This window comes from Podarcis liolepis, assembly GCF_965112155.1.
Source record: "Podarcis liolepis genome assembly, chromosome: 14".
NCBI lineage: Eukaryota > Metazoa > Chordata > Lepidosauria > Squamata > Lacertidae > Podarcis > Podarcis liolepis.
The window spans coordinates 49,108,728-49,135,008 of NC_139569.1; the positions used below are offsets into that span (position 1 = coordinate 49,108,728).

Here is a 26,281-nt window from a genome sequence, read left to right on the forward strand (position 1 = left end):
TAACGTTGCCATTTTACTTCCCATCATGCTTTACACACCTTGTTTTTCAGTAGCACCAGTTAATTTGGTGCGGCTGGTGGACCATTTTAAAAGATATGCCAAGTGGGGCCTCCAGCCCAGCATTTTCTTTTTCTTTTTTAAAATGATATTTATTAAAGTTTCAAAAAAGGTTACAAAAATAAGAAAAAGAGAAAAAAAAGAAAAGAAAAAATACAAAATACAGAAAAATAAAAACACTTAAAAACAAATCAATCTTTCCATGTCTTGTCTTTCATTTACTTGTTTCCCTGACCACCTCACACCTCCCTTTTTTTGTATTCCAGTTCAGTTAGTTAATTCAGCAAATCCTTTCCCTCTTTGCTTTTATCCTAATCCTTTAACTTAATATATTGTAACTTTGGATTCTCACCTGTTAACAAACCATTTTTACATACTCCTTTATAACATTGCTGCTAAAACCACTTAACTTCATTCTGACATCATTCTAACATTCATTAATTTTGCAGTATTTCTGTAAATAGTCTTTAAATTTCTTCCAATCTTCTTCCACCAACTCTTCTCCCTGGTCTCGGATTCTGCCAGTCATTTCCGCCAGTTCCATATAGTCCATCACCTTCATCTGCCATTCTTCCAGAGTGGGTAAATCTTGTGTCTTCCAGTACTTTGCAATAAGTATTCTTGCTGCTGTTGTAGCATACATAAAGAAAGATCTATCCTTCTTTGGCACCAATTGGCCAACCATGCCCAGGAGAAAGGCCTCTGGTTTCTTCAGAAAGTTATATTTAAATACCTTTTTCATTTCATTATAGATCATCTCCCAGAAAGCCTTGATCCTTGGGCACGTCCACCAAAGGTGAAAGAATGTGCCTTCAGTTTCTTTACATTTCCAACATTTATTATTGGGCAAATGATAGATTTTTGCTAGCTTGACTGGGGTTATGTACCACCTGTATATCATTTTCATAATATTCTCTCTTAAGGCATTACATGCCGTAAACTTCATACCTGTGGTCCATAACTGTTCCTAGTCAGCCATCATTATGTTATGTCCAACATCTTGTGCCCATTTAATCATAGCAGATTTCACCGTTTCATCCTGAGTATTCCATTTCAACAGCAGGTTATACATCTTTGACAGAATCTTGGTTTTGTGTTCTAACAGTTCTGTTTCCAATTTTGATTTTTCCACCTGGAAGCCAATTTTCTTGTCCAAATTATATGCCTCCATTATCTGATAATAATGAAGCCAATCTCGCACTTTATTTTTTAGTTTTTCAAAACTGCAATTTCAATCTATCTCCCTCTTGTTCCAAAATTTCCCAATATTTCGGCCATTTGGCCTCCATATTGAGCTTTTTCTGCGCCTTCACTTCCATCGGTGACAACCACCCAGCCCAGCATTTTCTTGATGCTAAGACACTGGGATTTTGGTTCCAGCCTTCTGGTGACTTTGGAGTTTCAGGCTGAGACATTTTTCCCAGGCCTTTCACTTAGTTCTTTAAAAATTTAGTAGAACAAGGCTGGCAAGACTCCTTCTGAAGGAAGTTTTGCTAAGTTTTCATGCCACCACAAAAAAGGCCCTGAAGTGAGGGCTTATGGGAGCTTGTCCATGATACAAAGCAATAGGGTATCTATTGTTCCCGACTTTACAGAGAACAGCCCTCTCTGGTTCAAGCCCAGAAATGGTAGCCAACAAAGTACTTCAAAGTACAAGGAAGTACTTTGTGGCTTAGCAACAAGGCTTCTTCCTGCACTAGGGTTTTCAGGACAGGAGCATCCCAAGAAGGTGGTCCCTGGTGATTCTTCCTCTGCAGTCCCTCTCACTGCTGAGCTCTAGAGACAGAGGTTGATTTGGAGAGGGGAGGGAGGCAGACTTCCCAACACAAGATTCTTATGCAATAATTGCCATCACCTCCTGCCAGGCTGAAACATGCAAGCTGCACGCATAGTCTTCTAAAGAAAAAATGTGGTTTTGGTTTTAAGGCACTCTCACCAACCTGGATATTCAAGCCCTCCCTTTGCCACCCAAACCATGACTATGAAATGCAAGAATCTGGCCTTTTATGCCTCATGTCTTTGTAGCTGTAACTGGCTGTATTCAAGTATTTGTGTCTTAGGGTGGACATATTTTCTAAGAAAAAGTTCTCTACAAATATTAAAAAAGAAGGAAGAGCAGGAAGGGACTTAAAGTTTCCTGTCAACAATTAGCAGCACCTAGACATTCACTATTATTACTGTCTCTGGTTGTAATTTTTATATGTTGTGAGCAGCCTCATGAGAATTTTTAGGTTAAGAAGCAGAGCACAATACCATATGTAACTCACAATATACTTGAATAAAGCTGGCTGGGTTTTTATTTTTGAAGCTAGCTTGTTCTAGAGGACTAGTTTCTTAGCAGCAAATACAAAACAACCCCACTGTGACAAAGCTGAGTGAATTGAATTTAAAACAGGGATGGGCAACCTATGGGAAACGTATGGACAGAAGCAGCTTAATTATCCTGAGCCCAACAATGGTGGGTCAGAATAGTCTTCACTGCCTGGCAATGGGTCTCTGATGGGAGCCTTTTCCCTGCCCTACCTGGAGATGCTGGTGACTGAAGGTGGGCCTTCTGCAGGCAGAGTAGATGTTTTACCACTGAGCTGTGTGGTGCCCTTTCTGTGGAGAGGAGAAGATACCTGGAAACCATGTAAGGCTCTCCCCAGAGAAGTTCACCTGGCACCTTCATTATATATTTTAGGTGCCAGGCGAAACATTCCTCTTCAACCAGGTAAAGAACCAGGTAAGTAAAGAAAGGTGGGGCGGTAAGTATTTTAAAAACCCTCTGGCATTTTAAAGGCTGGGTGTGTCACTATCCAACAGTTTCCCATGCTAAACATGCTTCCTACACAAAGATGTACACAGATTGAGAAGCTGTTTTGCAAAGCAAGATCAAAAAGATAAAGAACACACTTGGTTTTTGTAAGTATCTCTGCCATCAGGATGTATTGTTTTATCTCTTAAAAGGTAAAGGGACCCCTGACCATTAGGTCCAGTCGCGGACGACTCTGGGGTTGCGATGCTCATCTCGCTTTATTGGCCGAGGGAGCCGGCGTACAGCTTCCGGGTCATGTGGCCAGCATGACTAAGCCGCTTCTGGCAAACCAGAGCAGCGCACGGAAATGCCGTTTACCTTCCCACCGGAGCGGTACCTATTTACTTGCACTTTGACATGCTTTCAGACTGCTAGGTGGGCAGGAGTAGGGACCGAGCAACCGGAGCTCACCCCGTCACGGGGATTCAAACTGCCGACCTTCTGATCGGCAAGTCCTAGACTCTGTGTTTTAACCCACAGCACCACCCGCCTCCCATTTTATCTCTTAATCTTACCCAATTGGTGACAGGAAGGGTTAAGGGCCTCCCAAACAAGCAGCTTCTCTCTGTCCTCCCCACCTTCCTTGTTGCTTGCCCTATGTGGTTTGCTTAAAAGAAGCAGTTTTCACATATAAATTATAACTAACTCATTCTCTCTCACTCACTCACTCACTCACTCACAGTGGGTGGGTGTCTGACGGTTAATATAAGGATGTGATCCTAATCAAGCTTACAGTGGTACCCCAGGTTACATACGCTTCAGGTTACATACACTTCAGGTTACAGACTCCGCTAACCCAGAAATAGTGCTTCAGGTTAAGAACTTTGCTTCAGGATAAGAACAGAAATCGTGCTCCGGCGGCGCGGCGGCAGCAGGAGGCCCCATTAGCTAAAGTGGTGCTTCAGGTAAAGAACAGTTTCAGGTTAAGAACGGACCTCCAGAACGGATTAAATTCTTAACCCGAGGTACCACTGTATTTGAAAGTTAACCCCATCAAAGCGTCAATACTTTCTTGGGAGAAAATACATTTCAGGATAGGAACATTAATATGAAATACATGGTTACTCATGAGCCACAGAAGAAGACACCCTTACTGCTGTTCATTGTGTACTTTCATGATTAGACCTTTACTCCCTGCCTTATAATAATATTATAATTGTGTAAGTCTTGTAGGTAGCTATTAAATACATTTTTATTTAAGAAGCTTTTCCCTGGAGTGTGACCCAGTCAGTTTATGGAATATTAATTGGGCAGCTGTAGAAATGATTTTAGCGCTTTCAGTTTATTGAGTTGGTAATCTTTTGTATTTTTTCTTATTGTAGACCACTTTAGAAGCAATTTATAACGAACGAAAGAGAAAGAAAGAAAGAAAGAAAGAAAGAACGAAAGAACGAAAGAACGAAAGAAAGAAAGAAAGAAAGAAAGAAAGAAAGAAAGAAAGAAAGAAGTGATTATGGGAAGGGCCAGCCTTGCCAGCAGAAGGCCCCAAGTTCAATCCGCAGCATCTCTAGGTAGGGTTGGGAGAGACTTCTGCCTGAAATCCTGAAGAGCTGCTGCCAGTCAGTGTAGACAGTACAGAGCTAGATGGACTAATGGTTTCACTCAGTATAAGGCAGCTTCTTATGTTCCTATTATATAAAAGAAACTTAGGTAAAAATGTATTATTTTTCATATGTCTGATTGGTTACATGATTTGCTATCCTATACATTGTTCCTGACTTTTATATGCATGTTAACGTTAATCAGCCAGCCAACTAAAGGCATAGCCCAGATTTTTTGGGGGGAGGGGGCCAGAACCTCAGTTAGTTATGTATTTTTTATTACTATGTTTTTGGGGGGCAGCTGCCCCTCCCAGGCCCCCCGGGCTCTGTCCATGCAGCCAGCCCACTCCTTAGATGAGTGAAGCAGACAGTGAAATGGGATGAAGTAACTAAGAGGGCATCAAGGTGTCTCAGCCAGTTTCCGAAATTCAGGATCTCTTTGCAGCATATGCCAAAGATGTGTGCTTTTGCTGTTATGTACAGATGCACACTAATTGTGCCTGTTATGTTGGAAAATTAAAATGTGATTTTGTAAGTCATCTTCCGTTGCTGAAATTTTACTTCAGTGGCTTGGCTGCCCTTGATTAACCTTTCTGCTTATTCTGTGGGAAAAATACTTGAGGGCAGTCACACACTTCCTTTGTGTTATCAATGTGAAATAAAGTTTTGCTGCACTGGAAAACCTCAGTATAATTGCTATCCCATAACTGGTGTGTGTGTGTGTGTATGTGTGTGTGTGTGTGTGTGTGCTGCTGTTCATCCTTTAAAGTGAGAACAGTTTTGTGGAACTGGATGACTTTTCTTAAAGGGATTGACTGCACAATTCAGCTGTTTGGTCTAGCAGAGCAGCGAACATTGACATTTTTAACTGAGAGGAAATTTAATGATGCCAGGTTATGGGGCTGGTCTGTATGCTCTATCCGCAACAGCTGCTGTGAGGCTGTGTTGGGCGGGGAAAACCCCACTTGAGACATCACCTGAGCCTTTCACCTGCTGTGTGGCATCATCCAAGCCACAAACCCTCAGCCACCCCCTGCCCAGTTGCAACAGCACAGACAGAGGCCCACTCATTTCACTGGGGGCTGCCGGGAGAATATAATGGTTTTATCCACTCTGCCACTATTTGTGGTGCCCAGAGTTGCCACATCTTATTTTATGGTAGAATGGCTGTGCTAGAGTGCTGTGAGGAGACCCTATATTTTCTGGCTTCTGTAAGGTGAATTCCTTTTCCAAGGGGCCACAGGCTTTTTGAGACTTTCCTCCAGTTCCTTCCTCCTGTGACAAACAGGGACATAGCATGCGGTGGAGCCATGACTCCGGGTGCACAGTGTTGACCGGGCGCAAGCCAGGTGCCCCCATGTAGGTGGTGGCTTCCACAGGGATCCCGGACCCACCCAGGTGCATTCTGATGGGCCCCATCCCCACGTCCTTCCCAGCCTGCTGCCAGGGGTCTTTGGCCCCAGAGCCCAGCCTGGCCTCACTGCTTGCTCCTCGTTGGACACGCTCCCTGGACAGTAAGCAAGTGTGGAAGGAGGGGGGCAGGCAAGGCCCCAGAGTTGGTACTTCCTTCCACGGGCGTGGGGGGGGGGGATTTGCCTGCCAAGGGCTGCATTAGCCAGCTGGGCTCCCACCTGTGTGGGTGGCACAGCATGGTTTGGGGGGGGTGTCACTCTGACTGCTCTGACTGCATCGGCAGCAAGAGCTGAGCTCACACAGCGGGCTCCGTTCACCCTCCGTGCCCCACCAGGTACCCACACACCAGCACAACAGCAGACTACATTGCGCTGCTGGTAACAAATGATGGTCATATTGTGATTCTTCCTTTTGTTTTTTTTTTAATTTTTTTTATTGCGTTTCTTTCCATAGGTTCACAAATTCAGATGCAAAGCAAGAAACAAGAAACAGATTTTAAAGATAAACAAAATAAAAAAAAAATTAGATATATATCGAATCATCTTTCCATAAATCACTACCAGTTGGACCTCCTCACGTCCTCCCGACATTGCGTTCTTTGTGATTCTTCCTTTTGAATTAGGAGAATCTGTTGGGTGGACTCAACTTGGAGTTCATGAAGAGGCTTCCTTCTTATGAGCAAAGCAGGTTTTATGCTCACTGGGGAGGTGAGGGGCACACTTTGGAGCCAGCACACCAAAGGTGGCTGGGACATGCCAACGACAACAACAACAACAGTAATAATAAATGCAAATTTATAATGTAAATGTGAAAGAAGTCTAAACTAATGAGTCTGACTTCTGAGAAGACGTGTCTAGGATTGCACTGCTAATAGCTTAAATTTGCACACAGGTAAATAAGCATTGCTCTGAAGCAAGAAGCAACTTTTATTATGTTGAAAACAGTCTGATCAAGATGATCGGGCGCTGGAGCACTTTTTATGGGAGGCAGATAATTTGGAAAAAACAGCAACCAAAGGGCTGGGGGACGGTGGATAGAGAGAGATTCTGTTGTTAGGTGGAACTTATGAGGACATCCTTTAAAATGGGTGACCCTTAGCTTAGGCGGCTTCCTAAACAACTTAGACAAATTGATGAACATAAGAGCATACGAAGAACCTTCTGGATCAGGCCAAAGAAGACCCATCCAGTTCGGCATCCTGTTCTCACAGTCTGTGGGAATCACAAGAGCTCTCGCCCTGCCTGTGGTTTCCAGCAACTGCTATTCAAAAGCATCGCTGCCTCCAGCGGTGGAGTCCGGGCAGAGCCATCCAGGCCAGTAGCCCCCATGAATTGGTCTCATCCTGGGGGAGGAAGGCCCAGAGTAAAACGAAGTGCTGTGTGAAGGGCTTTCTTTTCTCTGTCCTGAATCTTTCAACCTTCAGCTTCATCGGGCGCTCAGGGGTCCCAGTGTTAGGAGAGACAGGAACTTTTCTCTACCCACTTTCCACAGGCCATGCGTAATTTTACAAACTTCTATTGCGTCGCCTCTTACACGCCTTTTCTGTAAACTAAAAAGCCCCAAATGCTACAAATTCTTTTCATAGGGGAGTCGCAGCCTCCCACCCACCTTCACTTCGGCTGCCCTTTTCTTCACCCTTTCCAAAGATGAGCCTCTCCCTGGTTTCTTAGCTTAGGCGCCTGCAGGATGCCCCGAAGGAAAACGCACTTCTAAATTATTTCTAGAGCATCCTCGGGATTGCCACCCATTGCGCTGTCCACCGGGCGGAGACTTGCAGCCTGCCGTCTGCCGAGGAGAGCGGTGGGAGCGCCAAGCTGGCAGCGGCCGCCCGGGATTGTTCCGCCAAAAGCCGGCAGGAGGCGCCCCGGACTGGGCCGCAGCACAGGACCAGCAGCCGGGAACGGATCCGCCTCCTCCCCGCCTGCCCGGCGCACGATCTCCTGTCCCGGAGGCAGCCTCGGCGTGCGCCCTTGCCCGCCTGCCCGATCGTCCGTCCAGCTGCGCGCCCCGCCGCCGCTCGCCCCGGTGAGTAGCCCCTTTCCTCTAGCCGCGCGCCCGCTTGCCCTGCTCCTCTTCCCCAGGCAGGATCAGCCCCCCTCGAGCCCAGGCGGCTTCCCTTCCTCGCCAGCCCCTTCGGGCGCCGCGCTCCCAGCCTCTTCTCCACGCGCCGGGACGAGAGCGATGCCCGGCGCGGAGAAAATGGCTGGGGAGAAGCTTTTCTTCGCCCTCTCCAAAGGGTGGGAGGTGGAGGGCAGGAAAACGGCAGTCCCGCGTCATGCGGGGTCCAGTTGAACTATGGAAATCGCTGCCGCCAGAGCTGTAGAGTTGGGCAGCTTTAAAAAAGGATTTGGCCATGTCCTGGAGGAGGAGAAGGTTACACATGGATATTATGTGGAGCATCCCGTATGAGAGGTAGCACACCTTCGTATCAGCTGTTGAGGAGGAGCAATGGAGACCTCCAGGGGGGCATCCCAGGGCATCTGGTTGTGGGCCATTGAGGAGGAAAAAGGATGAACTTGGCGGGCCTTATTTGATCTGATCCAGCTATGGCACTGATGGTGCTCTTGCAATTCCCGTTTTCTAACGGTGACCCCATGTCCACTAGTTAATTAGCTGATCTCTAATGTGGATTTCCGTTTCACTCATCAATATCTGGTGTGCCTTCACAGCTCTAATTATGACTCCAAAAGGACTTGTAAAGTGTATTTCAGTGGGGAGGGTTTTCTTAAAAAAAAGGGGGGGATCTTTATCCTGCACTTCTGGCTATACTTTAGCTATCAATATGGGTGCTTTAATAGATGTCTCCTAACTTTCCTCCCATCCACTAAGAGTAATGGGCACTTCCACCTTATGCTCTTTCATCACGTCAAATCATTCTCAATGCATCCAGCTCCCTAGGCATCCTTAGCCCAGGAAGGCATTTCTGAGCACTGCCTAACTCTCGTTTGGGTTCCGAGGAAATGTATATATCAGATATTTTTCTATGTATTGGGATTTTTGTTCTCTTAGGGACCTTGACAATTACTGCATCTTCAGTTAGTGATCAACTGGGTATTTATTTCCAGATATTGGATGCTTGAGTTTTAGGGCACTGGCTTTAACAGAGGTTTGTTAGCGAGAATGCTCCGTTCCCTTGTTGTTGATAAGCAAATATGAGGCAGAAATGTAATATACTTGTTAAAATTCAGTTTTTTGGCAACCCTACTCTCAGATGCACCAGGCTGCCTGAAAATGCACTGGAGATAAGCAGATTAGTGGAAAGAAATTTACAGTACAGTCCCGTATAGGTTGATTCAAAAGTAAGTTGTGCTTTCCCTCAGCCACATGTGCTTAGGACTGTAGCCTTGATGTACGCATGAGGCATAGTTTCTTGCATGAGGAGCCGGTGTTGTTTGCACTGCATGACGAGTTGTCCACTTCACCATGAATTGTGGGACTTACTCATGACCTGATCTTCTTTAAATAGATAATATACGAATGACAAATGCCACTGATTTTTTAAAAACAATATTTTATTAAAAGATTTTCCGTCAGTAGAAAGAGTACGTTCAGCATCTCTAATTTCAAATTGTAGATTGTAGAGGTCAGAGGCACCAGCTTGCAAGGGTGATTAGGGGGGCCACGTCACACATCACACACCTAACGTTAGGACTGTCAGAAGAAGCCCTGGGGCAGAGCCGAATGCGGTGGCTGCCCGGTTTCAAAGCCTCCTTCTCCTCCTCAGCAGCAGGAAGAAGAGAAGGAGCAGCCACTGGAACCACACTATGCTGGCACTGTGCTCAGCCTCCTCCACCCCCTCAACACTGGGGGGCCCTGGCTCCATCCCAAAATATATTGGAGGGCAAAACAACTCAGCCCCCAGGAGTTGGTTTCCTGTTACAGGCCAATTACAGTCAACTTAGGACATTTTTGTTGTAGGCAATGTCGGGTTTGAGGCGGGGTAAGAGCAGTGGGGAGATGGAGGGGAGAAAAAGGTGAAAGGGGGTGAGAGAGACCATAAACTTTCTTTTTTGCAGAGTATGAGTGCTGCTTTTTTGTCAGTGTCACGTGGATGGGTGTCTTATTTTTGCGGGCAGACTGAGAGATCAGAGGGCCAAGGGGATGGTTGCCAAGACAATGACCGACCCCCCACTCCACCCCTGACAACATATAAATCAATATGGCTAACTTAAGCTAGCAGACACCACGGTTGTGTGAACTGGATCTTATCCTGAGGTGGGCCTGGGATCCACCCATCTGTTCCTGTAGCCATCTTCTTGGAAGTCTGTGGGTTGGAATAGGGCAGCCTTCACCAAGCTGCTGCTCTCCAGATGTTTGGGACTTCCACTCCCATCAGTCTCAGCTGACACAGTTGCACATCTGTTAGGGTTGCCATGCGTCTGGAATTTCCCAGACATATCCAGAATTCCGTGCTCAGCAGCAGTGTTCAGGAAATATCACAAAAATATCCAGGAAAATCCAGGCATATGGCAACCCTAACAGAAGCACAACTGTGCCAGCAAAGCTCAACAACTTTGCCCAACCCCCCTCCAGCCCCCTCCCCCCAAAACAACATTCCCCAAAAAAGCTCAACCTTCGCTTCTGTCAGCCCTGGCACCTACAGCTGTGCTGACTGGGTCTGATGGGAGCTGTAGTCCAGAACATCTGGAGGACACCGGGTTGAAGAATTCTGGAACAGGAAGCAGGAAATACTCTTGCCCTTGTCAGTGTAAAAAGCACCCTTGTTTACACGAAGTTCTGATTACATTTTCTTTGTCCCTTGTGGGGAAAAGGAGCAACAATAAGAACAGGAATCCTGATTTCATGTACAGTGGTACCTCAGGTTAAGTACTTAATTCGTTCTGGAGGTCTGTACTTAACCTGAAACTGTTCTTAACCTGAAGCACCACTTTAGCTAATGGGGATTCCTGCTGCTGCTGCGCTGCTGGAGCCCGATTTCTGTTCTCATCCTGAAGCAAAGTTCTTAACCTGGAGCACTATTTCTGGGTTAGCGGAGTCTGTAACCTGAAGCGTATGTATCCTGAGGTACCACTGTACATGCTTATAAAATGTACACTTGAGATAAATTTACTTCTGAAAACTTAACCTTACTAACCCTGATTCTAGAAGAAAAGTGAGCCCTTTCCTTTTTAGGAGCACTTTCCAGTTGATTGGCGGCACCAGCAACTGTGATTCCTTCCTGGAGTTCCCTACTAGCAGAGCACAGGCTTGGAGTGCTGGTATCCTAGGCTCAATCCTGGCACCTCAGGGCTCAGAGCCAGTGTGGTGTAGTGGTTAAGAGCGGTAGTCTCGTAATCTGGGGAACCGGGTTCGTGTCTCCGCTCCTCCATATGCAGCTGCTGGGTGACCTTGGGCCAGTCACACTTCTTTGGAGTCTCTCAGCCCCACTCACCTCACAGAGTGTTTGTTGTGGGGGAGGAAGGGAAAGGAGAATGTTAGCCGCTTTGAGACTCCTTAAAGGGAGTGAAAGGCGGGATATCAAATCCAAACTCCTCCTCCTCCTCTTCTTCTTCTCAGAAAGACCCTAGGGAACCACTGCCAATCACAGCATCTGGGCCTGGGTTATGTGGGCTAAAGGTTTGAGCCAGCATAAAGCAGATCAATTTATCCTTAGCTTGCAAAAAAGATTGCCCAATAATGGCATGCACAGCAAAGAGCATCTGCTCTTTCTTTTGGTGGTGTTTCAAAGTAAACGGGGGTGGGGGTGTCGTTAGAGGCTCTTTACCTGAATGTCTGAAGGGAATCTTTTCCTATCTCTCAGGCCAAGGCTTGAGTGGGCTCCATAGGAACTCAGTTGCCTCATACCGAGTTGGACTGTTGATTCATCTCGCTCAGCATTGCCTACACTGACTGGCAGCTGCAGTCGTGAGGTTTCATGCCGGCGACATTCCCAGCCCTACCTGGAGATGTCAGAGATGGGAAAAGGGGGTCTTCTGCACGCAGAGCAGGTGCTCTGCCACGAAGCCACAGTTGCTCTGGCTCTTGTTACTGACTGAAGATAATTCCTTGCATTTGGAGTGCTTGTAACATGAGCCTGGAAGTCCCACAGATTGCAAATTTCCAAGGAGGAGTACAGTCACAGAATGGTGCTGCTTCTCTTTTTAAGTAAACAGTAGGAAAGTAAAGAAGTAAACCATTCTGCCCCAGCCTGGTGCCCTCTAGGTATTGCTGTACGTTGTTTTTAACTGCTTTTATCAATATGCTTTAATTAATGTAATGAGAGTGAAGGATGGGCAAGAAATTAAAATAACTACTATAACTACTAATATCACCCCTGGTGGGAGTTGTGGTTCAAAATGGCTGAAAGGCACCAGACTGTTATATTGTTATATTGTTATATCCATATGTATGTATGTATGTATGTATGTATGTATGTATGTATGTTCGTGTGTGTGTTAGTGAGGTAATGAGAAGATACTGCTTAAGTCTGGTTGGCTTAATGATGGTTTATGAACATCTGTAATTATATTTAATAAGACCTGCTATCTTATGATGAAAAGGAAGGAATTTATTTCTGTCATTCATTTTGTGACAGTTTGCTGAACCATTCAGTGGTGTCTGGATTGTAAGCTTCTTGTGGGCAGAGACCTGCATTTTTGTGTTTGTCGATGTAACAGACTATGAATTTTCAGCCATTCAGGAACATGGGATTATTCGGACTCACTTGCAGCACAAACATCATCATCGACCATCATTATATATACAGTATATCTCTCTGTGTGTGATTTAGCTGACATCAATAAAATGACCAGCTTGGTCACAGTAGAATGATAAGTGTGCAGCAAATCAAAATGAATGAAGCTAAAGAACAATGCTATGTTAGAGACTGGTTCAAGTAGGCATGATGTAAGTTAATTACACTGTCATTTTGCCAATCTGCTAAGTGACTGTTACTCCTGCATATTGTCCATTTTTCATTGCTCTCCTTTCTCATTATTGTTCAAGAGAAATGTGGGTGGATCAAGCGATACTTTTCAGCAAACAGAGAAATCCATTGTAAGTGTTTTGAACCTGACTTTCAGAATAAGGGGAGTGGGGGGCCAGGGGGTCACTCGTGGCTGTGAAGGAAGGGCTAGGAGCAAGATTCTGTGCACAGCCAGGGATGCAGAAGCCTGCTGAGTTATTTCTGCCCATCTTTCTCTCCGACCAACTGCTCTCTCTTTTCCCCTATCTTTCATGTCTTTCTCTGTTACCCATTTCTTCCCCCTGCCATCTCATTATTACTATTGTTATACATTTATTTATACCCCGCCTTTTTCCCTGATGGGACTCAAGGCAGTTTATAGAAAAGAACTGCTAAACAATAATAGAAAAAGCAGTAATTAAAAAACATTTAAAGCCCTAAACGGCCTCGGTCCAGTATACCTGAAGGAGCGTCTCCACCTCCATCGTTCTACCCGGACACTGAGGTCCAGCACCGAGGGCCTTCTGGCGGTTCCCTCACTGCGAGAAGCCAAGTTACAGGGAACCAGGCAGAGGGCCTTCTCAGTAGTGGCGCCCTCCCTGTGGAACACCCTCCGACCAGATGTCAAAGAGAAGAACAACTACCAGACTTTTAGAAGACATCTGAAGGCAGCCCTGTTTAGGGAAGCTTTTAATGTTTGATGTATCATAGTATTTTAATATTCTTTTGGAAGCCGCCCAGAGTGGCTGGGGAAACCCAGCCAGATGGGCGGGGTATAAATAATAAATTATTATTATTATTATTATTATTATTATTATTATTATTATTATTATTACACTGATAGAATGAAAACTACACACATATATTTAAAGTCCTGTTTAAAACATACAAATAATTACAATAAAAAGAGCACAGCACCTGCCCTTTCATTAAGAGCAGTCAGTTCCCAAAAGCCTGTTAGAACAAGAAAGACTTCACCTGCCAGCGCAAGGACAGAAAGGAGGGAGCCACTCACTTTCACAGTGCAGACGTACTCTAGCTTTGACTGTGCAAATGTACTCCTGGCCACTGCAGAGACCTGGACATCCCTGTTTAGGGTGGAGTCCGGTAGCATGCCCCAAACTGCAAACCTCTGCCTTCACAGGGAGAGTTACCCCACCCAGCACAGGCTGAATTCTTAGTCATTGTTCTGCTTTCCAAATGACCAAAAGTACCTCTGTCTTGTCTGGACTAACTTTCAATTTGTTCAACCTCATCCAATCCATTCCTGAGACAGCTTCCTGGTGACACCAAACCCCAAAACTCCAGACAACCTCTCTCAGCTTCACTTCACGAGAGGGGATGCTGAGGAGTGATCATGTCAACCGTCATTCCAGAGATCCACCAGGGCTTTGACAGAATCACCTGCCAAGGCAATAGGAAACTTCTGGGGGCAGACCATCTTAATCGGTCCCCCACCCCTGGAAAGGTTCTCACTTCCAGAGAATCTAAACCCCTCCTGTAATGATCTGACCATGACAAGGGAATGGTAGAAATTTCCTCCACTCTGTTAATCACCATCTTCCCATCCTTGTCTTCCCTTTGCGCCTTCCCTGATGTGTCCTTCTCACACTGCCCTCCAGCTGTAGGACACCTTGAAAAGGACACAACAGCTCACGGCCCCCTGTGCCCTTTTTTTGAAAAGGCATTTATTATTTAAACTATTTTCAATGCCGCAGTTTAGGAACAAGGAGAAGGAGGTCAAGCATAATTCCAGGTGTCTGGAAATGTGTCATTTTTACAACAATGAGGTAAACTGTGCTACAGGGGGAAACCAATTACCGTATTTTTTGCACCATAACACTCACTTTTTTCCTCCTAGAAAGTAAGGGGAAATGTCTGTGCGTGTTATGGAGGAAATGCCTACAGGTGGCATGCCTACGGATTTTCCTCCTCTAAAAACTACGTGCGTGTTATGGTCGGGTGCGTGTTATAGAGCGAAAAATACAGTAGCTATCTCCCGACATTATTCTAAGCTTAATTGCCTATTATCATAATTAATCGCCATAAGGACTACACCACAAACTTACATCATTTTTATACCAGTTTAACTGTCATGGCTTCCCTTAGAGAATCCTGGAAACCATAGTTTGCTGGGGTTGCTGAAAATTCTCCAATGGGGGTCCTTAGCTCTCCTCACACAGCATTAATTCCTGGTGGATTCCTGGCAGAGTGAAAGATGGCTTAAGCCACCTTCACTTTGCCATGTAGATATGTCCAAAAGCTTCCATGGTACAATGACAAGTTGGCTGCAGCTGAGGAGACTGGAATGATGTAGGGAGGCCCACTCTGAGAGTGTGGGAGACATTCCTGAGCTTTCTTTTGTTTGGGCTCTCCCTCTCCCTCTACCCCAGGAACACATGCTTTTAATCCCCACCAGAGCCTGTGGCCTCTGAAGGCCTGGGTATCGCTTATAGTGGCAACCCTGGCAAATAGCTGGTCTCCCTGGCTGAGAATTAGTTGCAGAGAAGAGTCAAAGGAGAGGAGGACTAGGTTGCCCTTAACAAAGATGGCTTACCTGAGCCACTGAACAAAAGCTTCCTGCCTGCCTGACCTTGGCTCTGAAGAGTAACCTTGGAGAATACATCCCTAACCTGGTGCCCTCCAGATGTTTTTGTTGGACCAAGTGATTGGAAGCCGTAAGTCCAAAACATGTGCAGGGCATCATGTTGACAAAGGCTGTCCCTCGGTGACCTCACATTCCACACCAAAGCCACAAGAATCCTTGACACGGCACATTAAGTAAATTGTCTGTCTGAGGAATTCCCAGTCTTTGATGTGATGCATATCTCTGGGTAAGCGTCATGTCCAACCCAGCCTTGCTTGACCCAGAGTTTACCTTTTTCTTTTTCTTTCCATTATGGGTGGCAAGTATTTGTGGTAAGGTTTGAAACGTATGAGTTCTCCATAACGGTGCCCTCTGCCCCTGGAAAATCTAAAATGCAGCCCCACTAGATTCTGGTCTCCTTTATGCTGATCTGCTACAATTGATGCTCAAAAGCCTCATTTTTCACCAAAAGAAGAAGAAGAAGAAGAAGAAGAAGAAGTAGAAGAAGAAGAAGAAGAAGAAGAGGAGGAGGAGGAGGAGGAGGAGGAGGAGTTTGGATTTGATATCCTGCTTTATCACTACCCTAAGGAGTCTCAAAGCGGCTAACAATCTCCTTTCTCTCCCCCCCCCCAACAAACACTCTGTGAGGTGAAGTGAGGCTGAGAATCTTCAGAGAAGTGTGACTAGCCCAAGGTCAGCCAGCCGCTGCATGTGGAGGAGCGGGGAAGCGAACCCGGTTCACCAGATTACAAGTCTATTGCTCTTAACCACTACACCACACTGGCTCCTGCATTCCCCCTGCACTACAGCTCTGTGCACAGTGGAAGGGCTTTTGGTGGTAGCTGGCCTGTCCTGACATATTCTTCCATCAAAGTTTTGGAAAGCTTTCTCTGGAGGGGAACACGGCGTCGGTCCTGTATACCTGAAGGAGCGTCTCCACCCCCATCGTTCAGCCCGGACACTGAGATGCAGCACCCAGGACCTTCTGGCAGTTCCCTCATTGCGAGAAGTGAGGTTACAGGGAACCAGAGGGCCTTCTCGGTAGTGGCGCCCGCCCTATGGAACGCCCTCCCTTCAGATGTGAAAGAAATAAGCAGCTATCTTCTTTTTAAAAACATCTGAAGGCAGCCCTGTTTAGGGAAGTTTTTAATATGTAATGCTGTATTGTTTTTAACACTTGATTGGAAGCCGCCCAGAGTGGCTGGGGAAACTCAGCCAGATGGGCGGGGTATAAATAATAAATTATTATTATTATTATTATTATTATTATTATTATTATTATTATTATTATAGAGCCAGCATGGGACCATGGAATAAGGAGCAGGGGAGAGACGGAGGCAGAACAAGCACCGGCTTCCCAGCCTTTCAGGCCTGCCTTGCAAATGTTCCTCTCTTTCGTGCTATCATTCATAGCTAGGCAGGTTTCAGCATGAGAGCCCAGCTTTCTTGGTGGTGGTTCCAAGACCTTGGAACGTGCTCCCCATGGAGATCTGCTTGGCTCCTCTTTCTTTTCAGACAAAGTGAAAACATTTTGATATGTACAGGAGTTTAATATTTTGTTTTGCTGACATTTTTAATTATGAATCTCCTCAGCAAGGGTATTCCACAATTTTGGCACTGCCACCAATAAGTGTTTCAGATCTGTAGTTTTAATGCTGCATATGCTGTCATAATGTTGTTTGTTTTCTGCTGGTAAGCTGCTCTTTGTTTTAGTCAAAGAGTGGGATATAAACTTTAAAAAATATTAGACAGGCAAATCAAATTTCCAGGTTTTGATATGTAATCTTGAGGGCTGGGAACTTGTGTAAGCTAACATTCTGAGGCGTTTAATAGGTGGCGGCAGCTGATGGCCCTGACCCAAGTTAACTGACCCAAGCATACCTGGCCCTGGCCCAAGCGTACCTGTTGTGAGATTGATGCTGAGCACAGCAAATGTTCTTTAGAAAGAGGTGTGGCTGCAAAAGCACCTAGGTAGCCTGCATACAGGAATCTGGGAGTGGAATGCTTGAAAACTAGGGCCACTTGCTTTGGCAATAAAGGACACTCTGCCATAAAGTGGTGTTATGTGAACTTCAGTGGAATCGACCTTGATACATGTCTCCAAGAATGCTAGCTATAGCCATATCTGGATCAGGATGGCTTAGCCAATGTAGTTCATGCAGTGGTAACCTTGAGACTGGATGATTTCAATGTGGTCTGTGTAGGACCACCCCTGGACCTGATCCAGAAGCTCCAGCTGGCGGTAGGCAGTGCCTGGTTCAAGGCTCTTGTGCTGATATACAGAGCCCTGAACAACTTTGGTCCAGGATGCCCTAAGGACCATCCTTATATCCAAGCCTGGTCATCCAGAGGAGCTTTGTTGTTCCCCATGTCTCAGATGTCTACCCGGGTTCAGCTAGAAGTTGGGCACTTAGTGTTGCCAGTCCTATGCTGTGTGGAACTGTCCTCCAGCAGAGACTTGTCACAGGCACAAGCCTCCCTTTGGCCTTCCAAGTATCTCTTGAAGACCTTCTTATGTGGACAGGACTTTTGCACCTGTTTAATTTTTATTTTTGACTGGCCAGTCATCTTAGCGATTATCTGTATCTTTATATTTAAAATTGTGTTTTATGTTTTGATATATTATACCATCTTTATATTTTATGATATGGTGGTGTTAAAATGGTTTTATAAATAAATACAACAGTGCAGTAAGAGAGCTCAAGGTGAAACTCAGCCACAGCAGAGTCTCCTTGTTAGGCAAAATGTATTTTTTTCCTTGATAGGCTTTTTTTGCTCACTTTTATTATCAGCCCTGCGTTGATTACAGCCAGCTGGCCAATGAGGCAAAATATGAAGTATAAAATACAAAATAACAACCTCAATAAAGCCAATTTTTAAAAAAGAAACAACAAGCTAAAAATTAATTATCAAAGCAGGTCCAGGAAACGAGAAGATACAGTGGTACCTCGGGTTAAGTACTTAATTCGTTCCGTTCGTTCTGACTTGCTGAAGGAGAGAGTTTTTTGGTGCAAATCTGACTAGAGAATGAGAAGCTTGTCATTTTCAACAAATGTAAGGGTTATTGTTGCTTTTGGAGTGACATTACTTTTCAACAGCTGCTTAGGCTCAGCTTGTATAAAAAGTCCCTGGAATCTCCAATCCATATTAAAAACAGTGGTGTTGAATGGGGAAATGGGATGGCATTTTGCTGCCAACAATGTGTAGACGCTTCAGAAAACATGTATGCCTGAGGGCTGATCCCTTCAATTTGGAAGCACCCTCAAAACAGATCTTCTGGACTTGATGGACCAATGACCCTGCCTGGTATAAAGCAGCTTCCTTGTGTTCCTATACGAAGCAATATCTTTTGCTGGACTTAACTGGGGCTAGAAGTTTGACATGGTGATGCAGCAGATAGAGTTCCTCACTTGCAATCAAGTACTTGCCTTGGCACCTCTTTGCTTACCTGGAGTGACTTCATAGTACGTGAAGCCTTAATTAATTTCATTGTGCCTTGACTTGCAGTAATCTCCTCAATGTTTGCATGATTACTAAAGGATTTATGTGACGGTGCTGAAGAGTTTACTGAAGAACACGCAGGTGGGCAGCCTTCCCAAGCCTTCTTAGGAGATCCTATCAGCTCCATGATGGGTGTTTTCTCTTCCTACCCAACTTGGCCACCCACATCTGAGGACACGGTTCCCAGCACCCCATAATTCATAATTTTTGGACCAGTGAGTGTGTTTCAGAGAGTGCTGTGGGCGTCAGTTAAAAAATGGCTGCTGTGGGGGGCATTGGCAAAGCTTTCCTTGCTGGTGCACATATGGGGCACGTTGCACCATGGGGTGCACTGTCAGAGCGACCCCCGGCCACTCGAGCTAAATGGGGCTGCAGTGTGCCACTTGCCTGGCCGACAGTGGGGAGCTTGGCTGGGCAATGCCGCCCTGCTTTGAGGGGCACACTCACCCTGCAAGCCCAGTGCTTCTTTGCAAGACTCGCAAAAGCGGTGCAGGAATAACGACTGAACATAACATTTTTAGGCACCAGTGGGCAAAAGGGGAAGTGACTTAAATTTTACTCCCTGGGTCTTCTGCTTGCCTTCCAGTTTGATGAACACAACACAGCTGTGAAAGGCCCTAAAATTGCTGGGTGAAAGGCACCAGAAAGCCAGTTGTGTTTTGGTAGATGCAGTAATTACGGTACGTTGCTTAAGGTGTGATGATTCTCTAGATTAAATCTTCTTTGAATGTATGTATACCTGGGACGTGGGTGGCGCTGTGGTCTAAACCACTGAGCCTCTTGGGCTTGCCAATCAGAAGGTCAGCGGTTCGAATCCCCGCGATGGAGTGAGCTCCCATTGCTCGGCCCCAGCTCCTGCCAACCTAGCAGTTCAAAAGCAAAATAATGTCAAAGTGCAAGTAGATACCGTAAATAGGTATCGCCCCGGCAGGAAGGTAAACGGCATTTCTGTGCGCTGCTCTGGTTTCGGTGTTCCATTGCGCCAGAAGTGGCTTAGTCATGCTGGCCACATGACCTGGAAAAACTGTCTGTGGACAAACGCTGGCTCCCTGGGCCTGTAAAGTGAGATGAGCGCCGCAACCCCGGAGTCGTCTGTGACTGGACTTAACTGTCAGGGGTCCTTTACCTTTTTTTGAATACCTGGTGTTTATCTTAATAAACATCTAAATCTTAGTAAAATACATTTTTAATAAGAGAGAGAGAATGAGAAAGAGATGGCCACATCTAATGGGGAAAGTTTAGATTTAAATAATAATAATAATTGATAGTTTATTGTTGTTTGAAAACATATTTTTATTTTCAACAGATATATTCAGTGCTTTACTGTATGCTACTCTGAATATTCTTGCAGAGGAGAGACTTAACAAGTATTAAAAATTAAATAAGCATTTATTGGGGATGCAATTCCCTCCCACTTAGCTTATGTGGTTACTTGTTTTAGGCTAAAACAACATAAATCTACCATGGCACAAACTTTCCTGGACTTGAGCCCACTTTGTCTGACAAAATGGGGTCCACAAAAGCTTCTGCTATAATCAGTGTGTTTCAGGTGCCACAGGACTCCTTGTTGCCGTAGCTGTCATAATCTCACCCAGCTCTGACAAAACATTTTGAAAATTCTGAAAAAAACATTTTCAGCTGCAGTCCTGTACATGGAAATAATCCCCACTGAATTCAGTGGAGCTTACTTCTGTAAAGAGATGTATAGGATTGTGCTTCCAAAGCTAACGTCTACATTTATGAGCAGATGTGACCTTCTGCATCTCAGACCATAATCCTTAAAATAGTTTTGTAAAGTGGGTACAGCCCTCACAATGTTTGGGAATAAAACTCCCATAGACTCCCACACTGACTGACTGGGGCTAATGGGAGTTTACTCCATCTGGAGGGTGTTAGATTGGATAAGTCTGGGCTATGAAACCACTCCCATTTTGCAGATTGGGCAAGTGAGGCTGAGAAAATTAGGTCCCGGATTTATTCCCATTAGGTGGTATAAATCGGTCTTCAACTAGTGGGTCACAGCCTGATCCAAGGTGGGTTGCAACAGGAGCGCTACCACCATGCAAATATATGGTAAATGCTTAAGAAATGGGTCCCTCAATGCATGTTTGGGTTAAACATGGGTCCTGAAAAGGTTGAAGATATCTGGTATAAATAACCCTCTGCGACTGGAAGAGTTTGTATTGTCAGTCCACTAAAACAAGAGACTGCGATCTACTCACAGACCTAAAAACTGGCAGTGTTGAGCTTTTTTTAGGGAGAAGGAATGCCCTGTTTTTTAGGGGTGCAGGGCAATCTTGTTGAGCTTTTTTGGGGGGAGTCAGTGATCTACCGATAGATCACGATCTACTTGTTGGACATGCCTGCACTAAAATATATTGCTCTTTTCATTTTCTGTGTCTGATATTTTTTGAGATAAAGATATAAGGGTCATAATTTCCTATTCCTATTGTAAATAATTCCCTTTAAGCAAGTTCATGTCTCCCATGAGAAATTTGATTCCTTTCTTACAATGCAATCCTATGCAATGAATCCCATGCAATACTATATAGGCCTATTCTGAAATACATTCCATTGAATCCAGTTGGGCTCACTCCCAGGTAACGTGGCATAGGGTTGCAGCCTTAGAAACGTACTTTGTCCAATCTGAACTGTTTTGGGGGTGTCAGGTGAATGAGAGCAGATCCCAACTAAAATCTTCAATATTCTGTTGGGGAGGATTGTGGGAAGAGAGAGAGCCATAAAGAATGTTCGCAGTTGCTTTTTTATAGCCAAGGGAAGCATAGCTATATCAAGGGTTAGATATTAGATTATAAAGTCCTTGGGAAAGGAAGTGGATTTGAACAGTGCCTGAGCTGATGGCGCTCTCTTCCTGGAACTGAGCCTCATCAGCTTTGAAAAATACTGCTGAATAGATTTACATGTAGCCAAAAATGGGGAAATACATCACTGCATAAATTTGCATATGTTAATTTATATGTGTAGATGCGAATTTAGAAATACGGTGTTTTTTGCTCTATAGGACGCACTTTTTCCCCTCCAAAAATTAAGGGGAAATGTGTGTGCATCCTATGGAGTGAATGCAGGCTCCTTGGCTTCAGCGATAGCAACGCGAAGCCTCTGAAGCGCAGAGGGAGTGCTCCCGCTGCGCTCCAAAGGCTTCAGGCGGCTATCCCTGAAGCCTGGAGAGCAAGAGGGGTCGGTGTGCACCGATGCCTCTCGCTCTCCAGGCTTCAGCGAAAGCAACGCTTCAGCAGAGAGGGAGAGCTGCGCAGTGCCCCTTCAGCGAAGCAGGAGGAGAAATGGAAGGGGCTCTGTTTCTCCTGCCGCTTTGCTGAAGGGGCGCTGAGCAAAGAGGGGGAGATTTTTTCCCCCTATTCTCCCCCTCCTATGGTCCAGTGCATCCTATAGAGCGAAAAAATACGGTAATTGCTATAATTTAAAATAGACATACAATCCATCTCACCCTCGTGGAGAAGACATTAGGCATTAGGGACCTACTTAGTCTGCTGTCCAAGGAGGGGCCACTTCAAGGCTTTCCCTGCCTTCCTTATGTAAAACCCTTTCAAATAGAGAACTGTTCATTGACAGCCTTTCAAATAGAGGACTGTCCTCTCCAAAGTCGGGCAAATGGCCACTTTATAGATTATGGGTTGGGAACCTAAGACTTCGTGTTTTGTGTGCTCCATATTCCCTGGCTACTTGTGCTTTTCTCGGAAAACCGAGACCCTTGTTTTAGTTAAGTTCCTAGTTCTTATGTGGTTGCATTGTAAAATGCAGTGATCCAAAAGGTGCACAGAACCCAGCTATGTTCTTCTCAGGCTGATTTGGTTAAAATTAATGGACCTAACTTAACCGTGTTGATTAATAATTTCAGTTTCATTTATGACTAATGCTGGATACAATCCTTAGTTTATTTTTATTTAGACTTCTTCAATTCCTGGAACTTGTGGTGGGTCACAATATGAAAATGCCTATCAAAATTTTAATCCAGACATAGTGAAAAGCCTTCCTCCAGCCCCCAGAAGCCCAGCTGATTAGACAAGTCTTTGTAGGGACCCTAAGAGGAGAGAGCTCCACGGTGGTGCGGCAGCCCATCACAAACAACTCCCGCCTTTGTGTATTCTTGCAACCCAAAATTGGCACAGAAGTGGAATAATCTGACTCAAAAAACCAAGACACATTATATAAATGCTAAGCATTGTTATGTGTGAGGTTTATGCAAATATGACAAACGGGAATCCTTTCATTCTCCTCCAAAAAGCCCTAGAGAAGTGAGTCAACAGAGCAATCAGCCAACTTCCCAGGAGGCTTATAAACCACCCTCTTGTTTTTTAAAAAACATATATTCCCTTCCAGGATGATGTGGTACATTCTTTCAGAGGCGTTCTCTGCCCGGCCCCCAACTTTTAAAGATCCACACCTTTCCCTAATGAGGAAGCCAAGACCAAAGGTGTGTTGGTGGCAGCAGCGTCTGTTGCAGAACAACGCCTTGCAAAAGTGGAGGCACTTTCCCGCTGATCTATTCATCTAAACATGATGCGGTCCTGAGAGTATTTCTGCAAAAGGAACTGTGGCTGCAATTTATTTATTTATTTCATAAGAATGATCTTGTTATGAGCTGGGGTGGGGAAGAGGGGTGAGGCCAAATGCCTGGATCCAGCATGGATTCAGTTGCTGGAATAGCCAGCCCTGCCTGCTAATGGTCTGCTAAATATGGGTCCGTAAGGGAACAAAGGGAGTGGCTCTGTGCCAGAGGACAAATGGGTGGGCTTCCCTCTCTGGCCAGTTAGAAAGACAAAAGGTCAGAGTTCAGAGTGGAGTTATGTGAGCTGGAAGCTGGATGCAAAAGCTGCTGGCTGGAAAGTCAGACAGGCATGCTGGAGAGCCAGATTTCTGCTGGAATCCAAAGCTGGGGCTGTGCGAGAAGCAGGACCTTTTGGGGGGCTTGATGCAGTGAGCCCCTCCATTGTAGGCTCAGGCTGTGTATATATGTAAACAAACCCTATATCATAAAGACACTACAGTCTCTGTTGTGCCTCCTTCCAAAAGGAAACAGGAACCCCGGGTAAGTGCCTGGAACCCCTGCTCAGAGATTGGGATGGCATGCAACCAGATAAACCACTCATTTGTACACCCTCAAGGTACAAGGAAGACCCAGCCCAGCCTTTCCTCTAAACCCTGAGATCTTTAACTACTGAAATGAAACAACCTAGGAATGAACAGCTGATAGATCATGAACTCTGTCTAACTGAGCTACAATGGCGCTGTGGTCTAAACCACTGAGCCTAAGGCTTGCCGATCGGAAGGTTGGTGGTTTGAAACCCCGCAATGGTGTGAGCTCCCGTTGCTCTGTCCCTGCTCCTGCCAACCTAGCAGTTCGAAAGCACGCAGTGGCAAGTAGGTAAATAGGTACTGCTCCGGCGGGAAGGTAAACGGCATTTCCGTGCGCTCTCTGGTTCACCAGAAGCGGCTTAGTCATGCTGGCCACATGACCCAGAAAAACTATCTGCGGACAAACTCCGGCTCCCTCAGCCAGTAAAGTGAGATGAGCGCCACAACCCCAGAGTCGTTCATGACTGGACTTAACTGTCAGGGGTCGTTTACCTTTTTTTTTTTACACAAGATCTAGAAAACTCTCTCTCTCTCTCTCTCTCTCTCTCTCTCTCTCTGTGTGTGTGTGTGTGTGTGTGTGTATGTGTATGTAAAAGGCATTTTAATTAACTGGTATACAATACTGTGCTTTGATTCTGGTTATATGTTGCAACATCTTTTTGACTGGAAATTTTTTTGGGGGGCCACTGCGGGCAATGTAGTGCATAATCATTCTTTTCTTAGAAATTGTGGTTAGCAGTCTTTGACCACAGTACGTATACAGAGCTGTTCTCTGACTGTTTCTATTTCATTTCCCAGCTAAATTAACCAGCGTACATCAATGAGGAGTCCAGGCATGTCTGTGTTTAAACAACAGAAAGTAGAGGACATTTATGAAATTGGCGAAGAGCTAGGAAGGTAAGCCTGAATTTTTCCTGCTCCTCTGTGCAAATGTCACATGCGAGCTCCCTTAGCCATTGGCTGCACTGCTGAGATGTCATGGAATGTTCACAAATAGATGCAAACTGTGCTGTTCTAACATTAGACAAAGTTTGTGGCAGTTTCAGTAAAATACATTGCATAGAGGTGTACCATTTATACTCCATTTCAATTTCTGGTTAAACACCAGTTGGTTTATGCATGAGGGCCAAAGAATACATTACTTTAGTCACATGGAGGGTGTGTGTGTGTGTGTGTGTGTGTGTGTGTGTGAGCAAGAGAGAGAACAAATTGGGTTGGGACCATGGTGTGAAGGGGAGGGGGCTTCAACCCTTTGCCCCCTGCTGCAGTCCTATTCTGCATCAGGGACCCACTGCCTGCTATCTGTATGGGGCCAGGTGTGTGGAAGCTCCCGTTCACTCCTGCTTACCTGTTTAAAAAGTCAGGATGGATAAACTGATTTTAGTCTGCCTAGCTTTTCTCTGAAGCCACAGTCAGACATATTTCATCAAGGTTTGTGGTGGCTTTATCTTCTGAAGTAGACCTGAGCATGGCAGAATATGAATGCATAAACGTAGAGTAAATTAGTCATAATTTAAGAATCTTTGGGTCCCAACAAGCAAACGCTGTGGGACAAGAGGTATCGCTTGATATCTCACCTGTGGGAATGCACTCCACTGAATCAACTACATTTGAGGGGACTGGAATTCTGGCTCTTTGGTTTCCCATCTCTCATTCACAACCTGTGATATAACTTTGGCGTCAAGCAGTAGGGAATGCCTGTGTGAACTAGCCCCATGTTTCCTCCCCTGATGTGCAGGGACCCAGTCACAAAGGCCCACCTTGAGACGCGCTGTGAGGGTACAGGGCGTGACCCAGGCAAGCAGTCACTTGCTTCATTCATACTTTCAGTTCTGTAAACAAGATTGTTTTACGTTGTTGTCAGGTCACAGCCTCTTCACTCTGCATCTGAAACTATTCAAAGTGCTGACAGGTGTGTCTGGTGGTTAAGGAGACTTATGTCAAGATACCTTCAGAATATGCATCACTTGCACGGAACAAAACAGGTTTTTGGTAAAACAGTTGTCAGGGATTATAAAAACCCGCTGCATCTTGTTGTTCTACAGGCAGAACTAACTGCTACCCCACTGATCTGTCGCCATTTGCAGGAAGGGAGGGGCTCCAGTTTTCCTTTTCCATGCTGCTTATTTAAGATTTACTTTAGGCCAGTTATGTGTTGGCTACTGTATAGATGTGACATGGCTCCTCCCTAGTAAGCTTGCATCAGGGATGCTGAAACCTCACTTTGGGGTGGGGTGGGGGCTGATGTGGCCTTCAGTTATTTTCCCCTGTCTCCCCCAAGACACCGCTGCAAGAAGATTACTTAAAAAAAACAATTTGACACTACTCTGGTGTGGGTGGAGATGTTTATAGCTCTATGCCAGTGG

General features: G+C 45.3%; 1 protein-coding gene across 6 annotated transcripts in view; it reads left to right on the top strand.

The window, feature by feature from the left end:
- Nucleotides 1–2,920: 2,920 nt before the first annotated feature.
- DAPK2 (death associated protein kinase 2) overlaps nt 2,921–26,281 on the top strand; it is a 70,640-nt gene continuing 47,279 nt past the window's right edge. For 2 of the 6 annotated variants that reach the window (XM_083475875.1, XM_083475871.1), the window contains exons 1-2: nt 18,812–19,015; nt 24,714–24,812. In XM_083475875.1, the coding sequence (XP_083332001.1) occupies nt 24,736–24,812 (77 nt within the window). In that variant the 5' untranslated portion in view covers nt 18,812–19,015; nt 24,714–24,735. Of the gene's footprint in view, nt 2,962–7,532; nt 7,834–9,019; nt 9,108–18,811; nt 19,016–24,713; nt 24,813–26,281 lie in introns of those variants that run through there. The other 4 variants (XM_083475874.1, XM_083475872.1, XM_083475876.1 and 1 more) reach the window with 4 other exon arrangements.